Source organism: Haliotis rubra, unplaced genomic scaffold, assembly GCF_003918875.1.
Source record: "Haliotis rubra isolate DU_JTF1 unplaced genomic scaffold, ASM391887v1 Scf87, whole genome shotgun sequence".
NCBI classification, from domain to species: domain Eukaryota; kingdom Metazoa; phylum Mollusca; class Gastropoda; order Lepetellida; family Haliotidae; genus Haliotis; species Haliotis rubra.
Window position 1 is genome coordinate 569,635 of NW_025767601.1, and position 15,923 is coordinate 585,557.

At 39.4% G+C, this 15,923-nt stretch overlaps 1 protein-coding gene across 1 annotated transcript; it reads left to right on the forward strand.

Moving 5' to 3' along the window:
* The first annotated feature begins 337 nt into the window (after positions 1 to 337).
* On the forward strand, positions 338 to 15,474 carry LOC124263178 (rhodopsin, G0-coupled-like). The gene is made up of 5 exons (XM_046697750.1): positions 338 to 463; positions 928 to 1,090; positions 3,245 to 3,372; positions 5,289 to 5,638; positions 14,971 to 15,474. Exons 1-5 carry the CDS (start codon positions 364 to 366, stop codon positions 15,316 to 15,318), a joined length of 1,089 nt encoding a protein of 362 aa, XP_046553706.1. The 5' UTR covers positions 338 to 363; the 3' UTR covers positions 15,319 to 15,474.
* The last annotated feature ends 449 nt before the right edge of the window (positions 15,475 to 15,923 follow it).

Consider the following 15,923-nt stretch of genomic DNA (forward strand, 5'->3'; position numbering starts at 1 on the left):
TCGTCAACCCGCCATCAGGCACATTCCCCATAAACATGCACACTGATGAATGGTGTAACTACGGACAATCCCTTCAATGCATTTCCAATTGACTAAACAATGTTACAGCGGTAAATCCAATTTCTGCCCACTCTCTCTTATATAAACCCATCATTATTTAAACATTCCTCATCATTTTATGATGCAGATATTTAGAGTAAATACGGTATAAACATCAGGAGGCTGTTCTAACCTTAACCTTGAAATCTGCTTATGCAAGACTGGGTCACAACCCACGCTATTGACGGCCTACATACAAAACATTGATGTGTACGCGTATAATTGCAGAAGGACGGACGGTAGAGTGTCATATGAATCTTCACGATGAACGGCGAGGGACGCTTTAACGGTTCTCAGCTGTTCATCACAGAGAGGCTTTCCTCGGAAGGTTACTTGGCCACTGGAGTATATTTGACAGTTTTAGGTGAGTTGGATTAATGAAATGGTGCCATGGCATAGATTCTTTTGCGAGTTTCTTAACGAACACCTGGTGTCATAACCATCTAGTATTGATTCATGCATGTAAAGTAAACAAATTCTAGTAATACAGCAGTCCTCTGTTTATGATGTTTGGAGCAACTGACTGCTTTTGAAGAGAATTATAATAATGATGGAAGATGTTGCCTCGCTTTTATATGGGAGGGGTTTGGGAAATAAATGTGTTTATTTGCAAAAATAACTGACAAAAAGTATTGTTTGTGTTGCCGTTATCTGTATCTGTGTTCAGAAAGACTGGTTATGTATATTGTTATTTGAAACCGTCTATCATGTCCATCAATCAGTTCTATCTATCTGTACATCTACCCATCCACCCTTCTATGAGCTTGTTAGATCAACATGTGGCTTCAGAAGATTCCATTAATTTGATGTCTCATCTGTATTGACCAGGTGTGTTGGCAATGGTTGGAAACACGTGTGTGATCCTGGTTGTCCTGATGAAGCGCATGCTATGCAAGAGTTTCAACCACCTCATCTTAAACCTTGCCCTGGCGGACCTCTGTGTAGCGGTCATCGCATATCCCCTGACGGCGGCGTCTGGATTCGCTGAAAGGTCGGTACATCTGCAAATGTGCACAGTGTTTAGCAAATGTCTTGGATCTATATTGGATCCATATTTAGAACTCTGGAATTGATACAGGAAATTTGAATCTGGACAAAGAAATTACCTACTAACTTAGTCATGTATAACCGGTATTCTTGGAATATTGCGAAAACAGCCTGATATCTAATTCACTCAGTGGATCTGAAGGACATGAAGGGTAAATCAGTCCAGTTTGAAGTCATGGCATAACCAACCTCGTTGTTGGGGTAGCTTAGTGGGTAAGCAGACAGTTCGTGCCATCGATAGCCGCGGTTCGATCCTTTACGCTGGAAGTAGACATGATCCCAATTTTCGTATCTTGTAATCCTACTGGAATACTGAACATTATTGGCAACCGAATTTCAGGGATGATTCATGCTCTTCATCTTATACCAGTTATATGTCCTCATGTTGTACCAGCCTTTAACTGCCCATTTAAGACTTGTTTTGAAAAAAGATATTGCAACTGGTGGGATAAAATCTTTACATGAATATTGAATTGTAAAATATTACCAAAAGTAAACCATGTAATTTTTTTTCGCTTTTTAACAAACCAAACCCTAACCAGTTGTAAACAAGTCAGCTCAAATAGTGATGCTTATCCCGATATGGTCATTGTTGACATTTCAAGAGATACGCATCAAGAGAAAGGTACTATTGTGCCAATAATCCCAACGCTCATCATCCCTTTAAGAATTTCTTCAACTAATGGTAACTGAGTTTCATAGTTGTGGGAATGCCCCGTAATTGTAAGAAGACAGTCCCACAGCCTCAGCCTGAATCTCGGAAGTACGTTCGGTCACTCGCCAGTATCACGCTGTACAGTCAAGACGGCATCCTTCATCCATCAGAAGAGTTTTCATCCTGTCCATGCCGTTTTGGAAGAGAGTCATCAGTGTGGTCGCCTTAGTTCTCGGGAAATGTACTACTGAGTGATGAGAAAACTAGAGTCTGCTAGGGTATTGTGTTTGACCTTTGATGGATGACTTCCCAGTCCGGCCTTATCCCGGAAACAGCACTGATGGGCTAATTGAGGGTCAGGAGTGCCGTCATTGGTCAGATTGGCCAGGCGTCATCAAAATAGTTTGATTGCTCGATATCTGCTTTCATCTTAAACATTAGTCCGTGAACCCGCAAACCAGAAAACTCTGATCCGGGTTCCTGTTCCATGCTTCAATGAAACCAATAAACGCAGTTTTAAGGAAAGGGTTACCATCAGAATAAAGAAACAAACACCAACCACTCCCGACCTGAACACAGCAATGTACGGTAGAGATCAGTACAGGGTGCACTTGTTTACATTCTGGATGTCGTGAAAGTTCGTTCTTTAAGACCGCCTCCGTGGTGTAGTGGTTAGAGCGTCCGCCCGGAGAGCGGAAGGTCGCGGGTTCGATCCCCGACCGCGTCATACCAAAAGACGTTAAAATATGGTACTTGTTGGTCCCTGCCTGGCGCTCGGCATTAATGGGTACAACAAGGACTGGTCGGCTCGGAGTCAGTATAATGTGTCTGAGTAGGGTATTCATGTGTCGTTGGTATTCATAAACTAGTCTTGTCAGCACCTCGACAAACTGCTGCCTCGTACTGATGCTTTACATACCTTCACTATACAGCGGATACAGTCGTCTTCACACTTGTATTTTGTGAAAACTAGAAACACTTTCATAGCTGGGTGACATTTAATCCCATTAATGAAACCTTTCAGATTGCCACACTACATACTCTCGGCGCTCTCGGCAATAGCCACGCTATATGATGGCGATGTGTAAATAGTTAAGTATGAATGAGACAATTTAACTGTAGGTATCATGAATATTGATCTGCCAAGTTCAGACGTTCCTGAAGACCACTTCCTACCCGGATAATTACAGGTAGAAACAGCCATGTACACCTGTAAACCATACACACTAGTCTCCACCAGTGTCAGCAATATCACAGATTCGAAAACTTAATTGTACCTGTTAATAGAATAAACACGTTTGTTAGCAACGTACTAAATAATTACTTTGTACCAATGTGACTAGTATTGACTTTTTAGCAACGTGACTAGAACTGGTTTGTGTAAAAAATTTGGGGCTAAGTCGCCTTATTTCATCGTGTATCATGTATCCACTCTTGTTTCAGATGGTTATTTGGCGAATTTGGCTGCATCTTCTCTGCTTACATCATCTTCTTGCTCAGCATGGTCAGCATTAACACCATGCTCGTCATCGCCATCTTCAGATACACCTTTGTCTGCAAGCCACAGTACAGTGAGTAGTTAATGTATCCTCGCTAATATCACCCGAGTGTCTTTTGATATCAAATATATCACCAAGAGTTGATAAAGTAACAAAATCCGAGGCTTGCCGAGGATATTTTTACTTTTATCAACAAGTGTTGATATATTTGACATCAGAAGACACGAGGGTGAGATTCTATATATCATCAAAAATCACTCTTCATTAGTTTTCAATGAAAAATGTACATCTCTGAACACAGTTCTGCCATTAAAATTGCAGTGCAGTGATGTCATAACATTGTGACGTCAACAAGTTCATGACGTCATAGCATTGTCAGGACATTGTACAAAATCTACTGTCAAAACGATATCTCCTAGGAGATATCGTCTGATCTCACAAAGGCGATTTCTACTGTGGAACACAGTTTTGGATGATAAATGGCACTATGCAACCTCAGTACTAGAATTCTTTACATAATAGATACTGAAAATAGACAAGGCAAAACCTTCATTTAACTCCACAAGTATAGATTAATATATTTCGCGTAATCGAACCATTTTACATTACGTCACAATGTAAGCGACGTCACGATGCATGTCAGTTGTCATCACCTCGTACGGCCTCTAAAGTAAACTACTCCGTTGCATCCCGTTTCTTGGTTTGCAGTTGCTTCACGCAGCTAACATCACTGGTGGAAACATTACGTTTATGTTTTACGACGGTTAAAATGAGTCAATTCGATTCACATGTTTTCAGCGACGCGGTAACGTTCGCAATGTTTACGTTCCCACAATGCAATCGTGGAATGTCGCTTGATCTGGATGTACTGATTTAAACTTACGTTGGTAGTAGAAATGCGACGTTCATATTGCCCCTTATGGTTTACGTTAATGACAGATGTAATTAAAATAATTCAGAGAAGATATTTAATCCGAACGTAAACCGTCATCAAACTGTTATCATTTGTTTTTTTTCTGGTAACGTTCGTCTTAACGCAGGGGGGCAGACGCATCAATAGAACAGCGCGCCAGTTAGCGCTGTGCGAGGATTCTTAATTTAGGTCACCGTCGTTTGTTTTCTGCCTTAAATTAATTGTAATTGTCCTTAGAAAGAATTAAATTTGGCATCTTAGAAAAGAAATACATTTCGCTCTTCCACCATGTATAGTGTAATAAAGCACACTTTCGCCGTGAACTATTATAACGTTAAAGTACTCGGACGCAAGCGTCCTCGTACTTTAACTATAATAGTTCAGGGCGAAAGTGTGTTTTATTACACTATACATGGTGGTAGAGCGAACTGTATTTCTTAAATAAAGTACTGTCGGCGCCTTTGATCTTTTCACAGAAGCATCTTAGAAAGCATCTTAATCTATGTTCCCTGACATTTGTGCCATTATCATGATCTAGTTAGTTGGTTTTATGTTCTCTTTATCGACGAAAGGTATAGATATCACTTCACCACAGATTGTTTAAAATGGCATACTTTCAACCGTGAAGTTTAACTGCCACTTCATTTCCTCTTTGTCACAATAACCATTAGTAATAACCATTAGAAAACATTCCATTGCACATGCGCGGTTCTCTAACCCGAAACCACTTTCATAAAAAGAATCAGAAATGAAGAAAAATTGAAGGTTTCTTTAAGTTTTGGCACATTTTCATATGAGATATTAATAACTGTCACTATGGGAGGTAAATGCAAAAAGTGGACATTGAGAATTACGAATAGGTATTTCATATAAAATTAGAATAAGATTATGGTGAAATTGTTTGGCAGTACAGTGACACTGAAGTGACACACAGGCCACCATGTGTGTATGTAACCAATTAAACTAAATATTCTTATGCAAAAAACTTTCGTGTTCCCTTTTTTAATCCCCTGAGTCTATGCACTTTTGAAATTAAAATACTAAAATTTGCTCTCTGACACTACTTGCATTTCAGACTACCTTACCAACGTCCAATATATGAAATTCGTCATTGGTGGAATATGGGGCCATGCCTTCATCTGGACTTCTTTACCCCTGGTTGGTTGGAGCAGCTATACACTGGAACCCTACGGAACATCCTGTAACTTAAACTGGCAGGGGAACACGCTTTCAGATTCCTCATATTCCATGTCCTCGCTAATAACGTGTTACGTCCTTCACATTGTCATCATCACCTTCTGTTACGTAAAGATAACGTTTAAAGCAAGGTCGCTGCGTTTCGGACTGACTTCAAATGAAAGGTTTCTTGAGATGGAAAAACTATTGGTGTTCCAGAAGATGCAAGTTGAACGAAATGTCACTACGGTAAGTAGGTCTATGTTTTCCATGGTTGTAGGTCAAAAAGCAATCTTATAGACATCAGCTTTTTTTTTACGTGTACTCTATTTTTGGTTGTTGTTAAAAAAACAATATTCCTGTCATGTGACGATGGACCAAACAATCTGATGATTAACATAATGAGCAAATGTGCCGCGATGACATGCATCAACCATGGAGCCCCTTACGACAAGCAAGTTTGGTGAAGACCAATTGTAACTGAGAATCGTCACTAGGTTACGTGTAAATATGATGATGCGAGGCTGTAAGTCTTCTAGCTTCTGGTGTTTCAGCAGAGCAATAACGTGTTGGCGATCGTAGAAACTCTAGATTTGATCAGGAATGTTTTTGTTCCTTGTAACCTCCGAATTCACACGGTAATTGTACCTCTGCTGTAACTCACTAACATGTATATCCTGTCCGACCACTACATAATAGCTGTGAACATTATAAATGGATAACTGAAAATCATTGATAAATGTCCTATGGAAAGGTGTCTACAGTATGATTCCATCATCATAAACACTTGAGTCATCAATAACCAAAGACATATCCCATGTTTTTAGAGTACAATTAGTAGGTATATATTTCTTCTGCCCCGTTAAGGAGCATTCGTGTGGGCGTGCGTGCGTCTGTGCCGCGGGTTTGTTCAGGGACTAGCCCAGGGTGTCAATCGATATTTCGTGTGACTATGATGAATATAGGATATCTTTATAAATATATTTTCATATTTGCAAAATATTCAGTTAGGTTTGTACTTGTCTGATTGGAAGTAACACCTGGTATGATCTATTACTGTTCATTCGATAATCGCTCGAACGTTCCAACTGATGGAAACTGAAATAACCTTTACACCAAGTTCAAATCCTTACAAAGCCGTTACGTACCAATCCATTCTCAAGACAGTAAGTAAACGTGTGTGCGTGGCAATGTAATTATTTGCAATTGCTTGCACGTTAAATTGGTCTATAATTGAAAACTTGTAATTGGTTGCAGTATGTATACAGAGGTACACGATGTGTTTCGTCGTTAAGAATGAACGAATTAACCTTCGGGTGTAGACTGATGATTTTGTTTTAAAGTGACACGTATTTTCTGGACTTCATTTATGGTGATCTATTCAGCATTTGTCTCTTGCCGTTTTTCTCTGGCTTTGACGTGCTACATATCGTAGTATAAGGAAACTATTTGAATGATATTTGATTACTATTGTATGGAACATACTTTGGTGCATAGTGATAAGATGAAGCATAGCGTATCTGTTTTGTTGGCGATAGTTGTATTTCATCAAGGGGGAATTTGAAACAGAAACGTCGTCTGACACGTCCCGGCCACCGTTGTCAAATCAACGTTTATACAACGAGAGGGAATACTTATAAAAGCATTATGGACTAAATGAAGAGTAAGCGGGTGAACATTATTCAGTTATATTCCCGTGTGTCAGCGACAGGAAAGCTCCAAGAGGTGTAGCGGCTTTATCAAATCCCAAAGCAACATGTGTGGCGCTAACACAGTGCTGGTAATTTTATCAATGCACTTTTGGAACTACGATAATCTGATTCCAGGACAACTAATGTACTCACCTCTTTATTACTAATTGAACCCATTTGACACTTGACAATAATTATGTTCTGGTACATCATGTGTATACCAGAGAACCGCGATTTACATATTTCTCTTACTTTTCCGTTCTGTTCGTCATGACATGTGCATTGGTGGACTCGTGGTCCTGTGCTTAAAGCTCAGGTAACAAATCGGTGAAGTTAAGCAGCGTCGAGCTCGGAGAGTCCTTGGATGGGTGACCGTGTTTGGCAGCTTGACTCCTGAGAGTTTCTAGGACTTGAGTCCTGCCCCACAACGAAGCACATGTGACACATGTGGTCTCACCTTAGGCAAGTGAGTTTGTTCAAAATTGTCTCTGTTCACCCAGAAGGAAAATGGGTACCCGGTGGAAAAAAGTCATATGACTATAACCTTCTAGCGCCTAACTGGCAGCTTGGGTTATCCGGGGTAATAATGGCCTTGATTGTTAGAGCTATGAGCATACCTAGTGTGGAGTTTGGCGCTATATAAATGGACACATTATTATTATTTAGCTGATTAGCATAACGCTATAGAAAGGAGCGCCTCTGAGTCGAACCAGAAGTCTGTGGTCGTTGTTTCGTTGTATCTTTAAACCCATTATACTCACATATGTCACTGTTCACTTATCGATCTCACCCTTAGATAATTTAACACAACTTTAACCGAGACAGGATGAGAAATTAAGTTTAGGTATTCATCATTCCAAAATGAAAATCTTTCTTTCAGTAATGGGCACTGAGGACACGTTTCTTTGTTAGTTTTACGTCACTAATCAAATATCAGTTAATGTTCCTAATATCTATATAGCGACATTTTTCAGTTCTTAATGTCAACTACTGTCATGGATTTATTGAACGACAAGAGTCGTATGACGTTATTTGCGATGTTCGACGAAAGCGTATACTCGATTATTCCTTGGAAGCTGGGGCTTGTACAATATTCAATAATATAGTAGGACAAATTACAGTATGATTCAATTCAGTCATATGTCTGTGAATAGTTACTGACTTCCGGGTCTCAAGAACAGACGTAAAAAAACAAAAAAAACATCGCATCATCGTTTTGTCCTCAAACATACATATCCGAACAGAAGATGTAGCACTAAGTTGTCATCAATAAAAACGGTCGGCGTAATTAACGATGTTGCTGGATAACTGTTGTAAGTCGAAGACTTTTGCAATCTGCAAACTGTAATGTAATATGATATCTCATAACCCTTCCTTACAACAGTTACTGGTTAGGTATATATAAAACACTATGTCATCATTCATGTGTAAAGGGAAATCTTCTGACATATTTATGGGTTTGGCCGTATGTCAGTATTCACCTTCTTGAAGCTTAATTAACACACGCTTTTGACTTAGTCGGGATCTTACAATCTCCATATGGCAGAGATTTCAGATAGACAAGGAAGGGTTTTGTTGCTATATATTTCCTACCAGCATCTTCATATGCAGTTTCCATTTTCATACAGATGAACATGGTATTTAAATATAGTGTATGTTGTTGTTTTTGTATGCTATTGTCCCGTATTTTGTACTTCTTCTCTGATGTAGCCGAAAGAAACACACAACATTTTTACGTGGCTAAATCTGGAGTGTTCGATGTAGAATACCACCATTCGAAGTAAAAATGCAAATGCATAATTCTGCTTCATAATAACAACCAGTTTGTATTCCCGTGAGTGTACTGCATGGTTATTGTAAGTCATCATCTCCAACATTTGAAATGATTTAAATGTGGTCAATGGAAAACTTCCGATTGGTCCCTGCCATCAGCGGATGGCATGGTGGTGTGATTTCCCTTGTAATGTGACAGCTGAATAACAGTTGGCGCTCGGTGGTCCAATAGAACAGGGATCCAGATCACCATACACAGAATAATCATAGCTATAGTTGCATGTAACTGTCCCCGTATGTGTAGGGCAAAAGACGACTCATTTATTCAATAACGAACACAAATTGGTAATAACAGTGTGTGTTCTATATGGTGGTTTATTTCAGAAAAGTAATATAGGCCATAGGCCCAGGTTACACTTTGAGAATTACAGAGTGAGAAAATATGTTATAATGAGGACTGTCTCAGTAACAAAGCTTGATATATATATGCCGATAAATGTTTTAAGATGCTTGCATTTGATGATTGCAGAAGCGTATTAAATTTTTGGATTGTTGGATATTCATAAAAGTGTAAAGGTATATACAGTCGCCGCAATACTTGATATTTATTACAAATAAGTAAGAAGTGATATTCATCTTCTATATATGGCAATTTACAGATATTACATAATCTGTCATTTCTAGCCTCACCAATATACCTGCCAGTTTCTATTCGTAGTTTATGAGACCCCGATCTAAACTGAGCAAGCGCACGTCTATGTTTAAAATAGCTAACTATGAAGATATAAGATTCAACACCGAACATAGGTTTAAACAACGTGTATCCAAATGTTTTTGTGCCTTTTATTAGTGCAGAATGCCAGTCCTGTTGATACGAAACTTTGAGTCTACCAAGAAATTCATTTAAAAATAGCGTTTCACTTCGAACCATCTGTTCTTGCCAAACAAATCCAAATCCATAGACTTCTAATATAGGCAGCAATGAGCGATGTGGAGCCAGAGAGACTGAGAACAGTCAGAGTGTATTTTACATGACGCCACTACTTCACATTCATTGGAATGAATCGAGATGAAGAAACTCTTCCTCTTCAGTATAGTTCAAGTGTAAATTGAACACGTCAGCGCCAGAGAATAACCAGTCTCCTAAAATACTTAAAAAACAACATAGTAATGAAAATTGGATGATCACTGAATCAGCGTTAGCGTGTTTTGCTATAACAGTAGCGCACGGTAATAACTCAATTGTCATGAAAAATAAGTGCCAGTGAGTAAGGAGGTGAGAAGAATTATTGATAGAAAGCATTTTGACGATCACAAGAAATCTCATTTAAAAGTAGTCAACAGAACAAAGAGACTTTGTTGCAGACCTATGGAGAGTCATCCAACATTTGACTGTTTTCTCACGTGTATGCTTCAAAATCTTATTTTTGAAAATCATATTCAAAGTGGCACTAATGATAATTTCATGCGCAGTTTATACATACGTTTTGTAAATGTAAATGTCACAATTGTGCTTAATGACAGATTCGTGTGAAAGGTAATTTGGGAGAAGAGAATATTGGACGTTAGACGTTCAATTGTTTCTTTTCGGATGTGATCAATGGTTTTGAGTAAATATGGAATTTACACTTATTGACAAATATGTTTTGTCTGTTTCGGCAACTGCTTTTACCTTAAGGAAACAACATTTTATTAACTATTAGCAACATCAATACACACTCAGACTGTGGCGGTGTGTGGTCCTGTGCGTAGAGCTCAGGTCACAATCAGTTGAAGTTAAGCAACGTTGGTCACGGACAGTCCTCGGATGGGTGACCGTGTTTGGCAGCTTGACTCCTGAAAGTATCTAGGACTTCAGTCCTGCCCCACAACGAAGCACATGTGACGCATGTGGTCTCACCGTAGGCAAGTGAGTTTGTTCAAATTTGCCTGTCCACCAGGTAGTCTGAATTTGAACCTTGAGCGCCTGACAGGCGACCGGTTGTATTCTCCACATGGAGTGTTCTGTACTCGTTGACCAGGGGTAATATGTCAGCGCTTTGAGCATGCAATGTGCATGGATAAACGCGCAATATTAATGGACCATTATTATTATTATTACTGTCATTTGGAAAGTGGGCAAATGTAACACATAGTATATTTGGGATATGTCTTTCTCAGTAAAGTAGAGATTCTAGTACTTTTGTTGGGTGAAGTCCAATCTGGGATTCGAATCCACACTCTCAGAGTCAGGCACTTGATCGAATCCCGGATGGGAGTCATCCCAACAAAAGTACTAGAATCTGTACTTTACTCAGAAAGTGTAAACCCAAATATAACATGAGCAATATCAATAGCGTATGATAATTACTGAGTAACGGACGAAGCCGACCCATGCCGAAGCCGACCCATTTTACTTCCACGAGAGTGTCGTGTATTGGTTTCACCATAGGTAAATGTCAGTGAATGCATGGACACACACACACACACACACGCACGCACGCACGCGCACGCACGCACGCACGCACGCACACACACACACTTATCCCACCCTTTCCTATTTCTAGAGGAAGAAATCATCACATCTACATAATGTAAACCGCGATGATACCTTTCTGTCAGCGAAGGTGAAAACGTGAGTGTTAATGGAAGACCATTTAAACAAGCAGTATTGCAGGAATTGTAGGCTAGTGAATTGCGATAAAAAGTTGCATAACCCGTGGCCTCCTTCAATTAAGGTGCCCCAATTGTTCCATACCTGACCCTGACCTACTGAGCCAGTGTCCACGGCCCTCTGATTGGCAGTGTTGTACTTGAGACATGACCACATCAGTGTCAGGGTCAACACCATGCTGTCTACAGCAGCACATGTAGTGGTTCGCTAGTATCGATTACCGCTACTCCAGTTCCATCAAAGGAATACAAGTATGCATTTTACAAAGTCCTCCATGATGTTCCTTTACACGTCCTTTATATTAATTTTAAGGCTGGTTTTTATATTGTGCGTAACAGTCAGTAGGGAGGGTTGGAATCCTTTCCATAATCTACTTCGCCCCAACCTTAATTTATCAGCAAATGTGTTTAAGAGAATAATATGTATAACTGCAACACTTCACTAAAGTTAGCAGTCAGTGTTCATTTGTGATATGATATCGTTATCTGTGTGTGAGAATCACAAAATGTACTTTACTATCATTCATTATTCCATCCTCCAGTGTTTATCTTTGTATTTCAAATATCGTATGATGTTCTATGAATGTAATATATATCAACTAAACACGTCAGTTTAGTCTTGTCTTTATCACCTGGGCCTGAACCTCACCGGATTACACTGGGTTACAAGAATTCATGTTGTTCAGTTTTCAATTTTACATGACAATTATTTGATATAGTTCAAAACCACAAATAGGCGTTTTTCATTGATGATTCAAAGTAACATCTTGGTGGCAAAACTTCAAAGCAGACTTGACATAAGCAGGTAAGATCTGCTTTACCTCATAGCAAGTCTTACTTGAAAGTAAAAGTTAGCTGTATATTCAAAGTCGATCCAGATTCAACTTGATTCAGTCTGGCTGAAATGAAAATCCCGCATCGAACAGTGAGATAACGTTTCCTTGAAGTTCAAAATAGCTATTCCATCTTCACTCCTGGTCAGTTATCCATTTTTGTGAAAAAAATGTCTTTGGTCCCGGTTAAAACTGTTTGCACTCCAGTGTTTTTTCTCAGTTTATTTATATATGGTTGTACCTTGGGGCAAGATCTTGTCAATACGTTGACGGGAATAGACGCTCCCATCCAGATTCCCGTACAGCGGCTATTGCATCACGTGAACAGAAATATTGTCTTGATGGAGAACACCAAGCAAGCGTTTGCCACAATTCATCACTTTTATGAACTCTTTTCGATGTGGGAAATAATTAACATATGGTAAGCATTGCTGACAGAAACAAAGGTACCATAACATTCTCAATGGACCTGGTTGATTTTTGTAAGCATCGGAGACGCGATGGGTTTCCTCTTCATGGAATATTATTTTCTTCGGGATCATGGGTCAAGGTCCCATCACCAGTGACTACAATGTTCTTGGTTACGATTATATTTGGTCAACATTAGATGTGGATGGCTGCAGCGCCTTTATTTCACCTAACAGCTTTCTACGAACTGACGTATGTAGACGTTCTGGAAGGATTGTTCCCATTGACTGACGCCAGACACCCCTGGTGTCACCTAATTCATGGGCTGTAATTCGCCTATTGTTCAATGTCTGTTCAGACACTGGACACCGTCAGTGTTTTCCTGTGTGGTGCTGGTGGCAGGTTAACAAGTGGGTCATCTTCCAGAATCTCTCTCCACACGCTAAAATCCTTTCTTTCAACGTGTAATTGTGTGGTTTGTAAAGGGTCAGCAGTTGTTCATCAGTATTCTGTGGTTGTAGACAAAATGTGATAAACGTTTCAGACTGCTCAATTTTGTCTATTGCAGTGCTGCGGAGAAAGGTACTTATAAGTAGAAGTAAATTATCAGCAAGTTACTTGACTACAGCACCTAGAATTAATACTCAGCAGAGATTATATATATACATAACATCCTCTTTCTGTCACTATTCTATTTCTGACATCCGGACTTGTATTATTTATTGTATTCCATGTTCCATTTCATCTGTCTCACGAGGTTTGGTGGCATACAAGTTACCATGGTGATAATACTAAATCTTTGTCATGCATCATTAGCGTCAACTTGCGACTTGTTTCTGAAGCTTATCCATTCCCTTTGTTCTGAATTCTAAAGTTTCCTATAAATTCGTAAAAAGAGAGGTATTTTGCTGGGCCTCCTTTATCCATATGTCACTACACGATGTGGCCACGCCACAGATAACGTTACATCTCTCTCTTCAAACGTTTAGGACAATATGCCAATAATGAAAGGAAGGGTAAATCTGAAATTCACTCAGATGACCATATGTGATATCCTCGACGTCCGGGTGAGAATTTATCTTCAGTAAGAAGATCGAGGCTCATGCTGTTGATCACTGGATTGTCTGGTCCAGACTCGATCATTTACAGACCGCCGCCATACAGCTGGTATACTGCTGAGTGCGGCGTTAAACAACAACCAACCAACTTGGAAGCTTTGAATTCAACGTGCACACAATTATGCTGCCTTCCTTGTTTACATGTTTCTTTTTTATGAATCAATGATTTCCCCTCGGATTTGAAAAAACAAGGGAATTTGGAGTCTTTGAATGGCATTCGGGTGTGATACACATCAAGGCGAGGTGTGATGATGTCAACTTCTTTATTTGAGGAACACCGCGTTTCGGAGTATATTCTTATCCCTGATTCACCTACGAAGGAGTTAGAATATACCGAAACGTCGTGTTCATCAAATAAAGATGTTGACATCCATAAATTCTCGCCTTTAAGGGAATTATGCCAAGAACCATTGCTGTTCAGGAACTTTAGGTAGATCGCCGCTTTGCCGTCGCTCAGTAACGGTCAACAAACTGGTTGCCTTCCTCTGATTTATCCACGTGACCTAAACATAATATAAACCACACAACACAATCGTCTTGTTCAAGTTAGGATCTTTGAATCAAAATTAAGAATGCCAGAATAAATATCCCCCAGATATAAAAGAGGGATGATCTTGCTGACCCTCCATCATAATGGGCATCCACAACCACGGGGCCTTCGCACCATTATTTATAATGCATGTAGAATACGTCAGACACGCATATAACATGAAGAGATTAAAGCCATGGCTTATGGATTTAATGCTGACCCAGTACCCCTGTCAACATATACGCCTTGACAGATCCACCAAATATTCCAGTATCTGAAATACAATATTCACTATAAGTATTCGATACGTCTTCCGTCATATTGTTTAGAAAACATCTGCACAATCATCAAAGCAATCTGGTGTTCTCCTTATTGGTGACTTTGTTGTTACCGATAATACAAATCCTCTGATGTCGCTGGAATATTGCTAAACTCTCTAACTATTGTCATTTTCTTTGTTATTAATGTTTTTATTATAATATACATATAATATGTTTGCTTCAAAGCTCATCTGTTTTAATAGCTCCTTTGTGTAAGCCTGTGACATTTTCTACATATTGGCTTTTTCTCATTACAGATATGTATAGTGATGGTGATATCCTTCTTCACGGTATGGACTCCATATGCACTGTTTTCCCTTCTGTCTGTGCTGAGGATAAACGTACCTATTGCTGCCTCGTGCATTCCAACCATGTTCGCGAAGCTTAGTTGTGCCTTGAACCCTATCATCTATACAGTCGGGTCCAGCAGATTCAGACAGGCATTGGCGTCCGTGATGCCTTGCTGTAGGGCGTCCAGGAGACCACTCACCAAGCTGGGAGCTCATACCTACAGACACACGCGGTTCAGCACCATCGTAAACACCAGCGACTGCTGTACTGGTCACGAAGAAGTCGGAACAACCATTCCAGGCATGAACAAGTAATTTCTATGAGTTGTATTGAGAACGGGTTTGATGGATCGAGTGAGTTTGTGAGTTAATGTTGCATTACGCCATACGGACAGTCTTGAGGTCACTGGCGCTGGAGGAATAATTATGACAGAACGAGTTTTGAGGGACAGAACATGTCTTTGAGATGGTGGCAGATGCACCATAACTGGAAAGGATGCCGCACTTAGGAAAACATTCATAATTTATCATTATGAAAACACTGTGTTAATATGAAATCTACACAAATATCACAAATATGTATGAGTGTATGTGTAACGAATGTATATATACATGAATCTACAACTGTATGTAACGGATACAGATAATAATGATATTCTCATTAAAGAAAGAGGTTCGGTTTTACAACAGTTTTCAAAAGCGTCAGTCGGTTATTACCCAACTCTCTCGATAGTTTATGGTATTAAGCTATTAATGGAAGAATATAAATTTTAGCATTTTCATGTTTGAAATAAAACCTCTGACTAGAAATAGAAGAACATGTCTATACCTTTGGATGTTGTATAACTTGATGTATTACCCCCTTTCAAGATGCTAAATGACATGATTTATTACCCCTTTTAATGATGTAAAATGTCTTG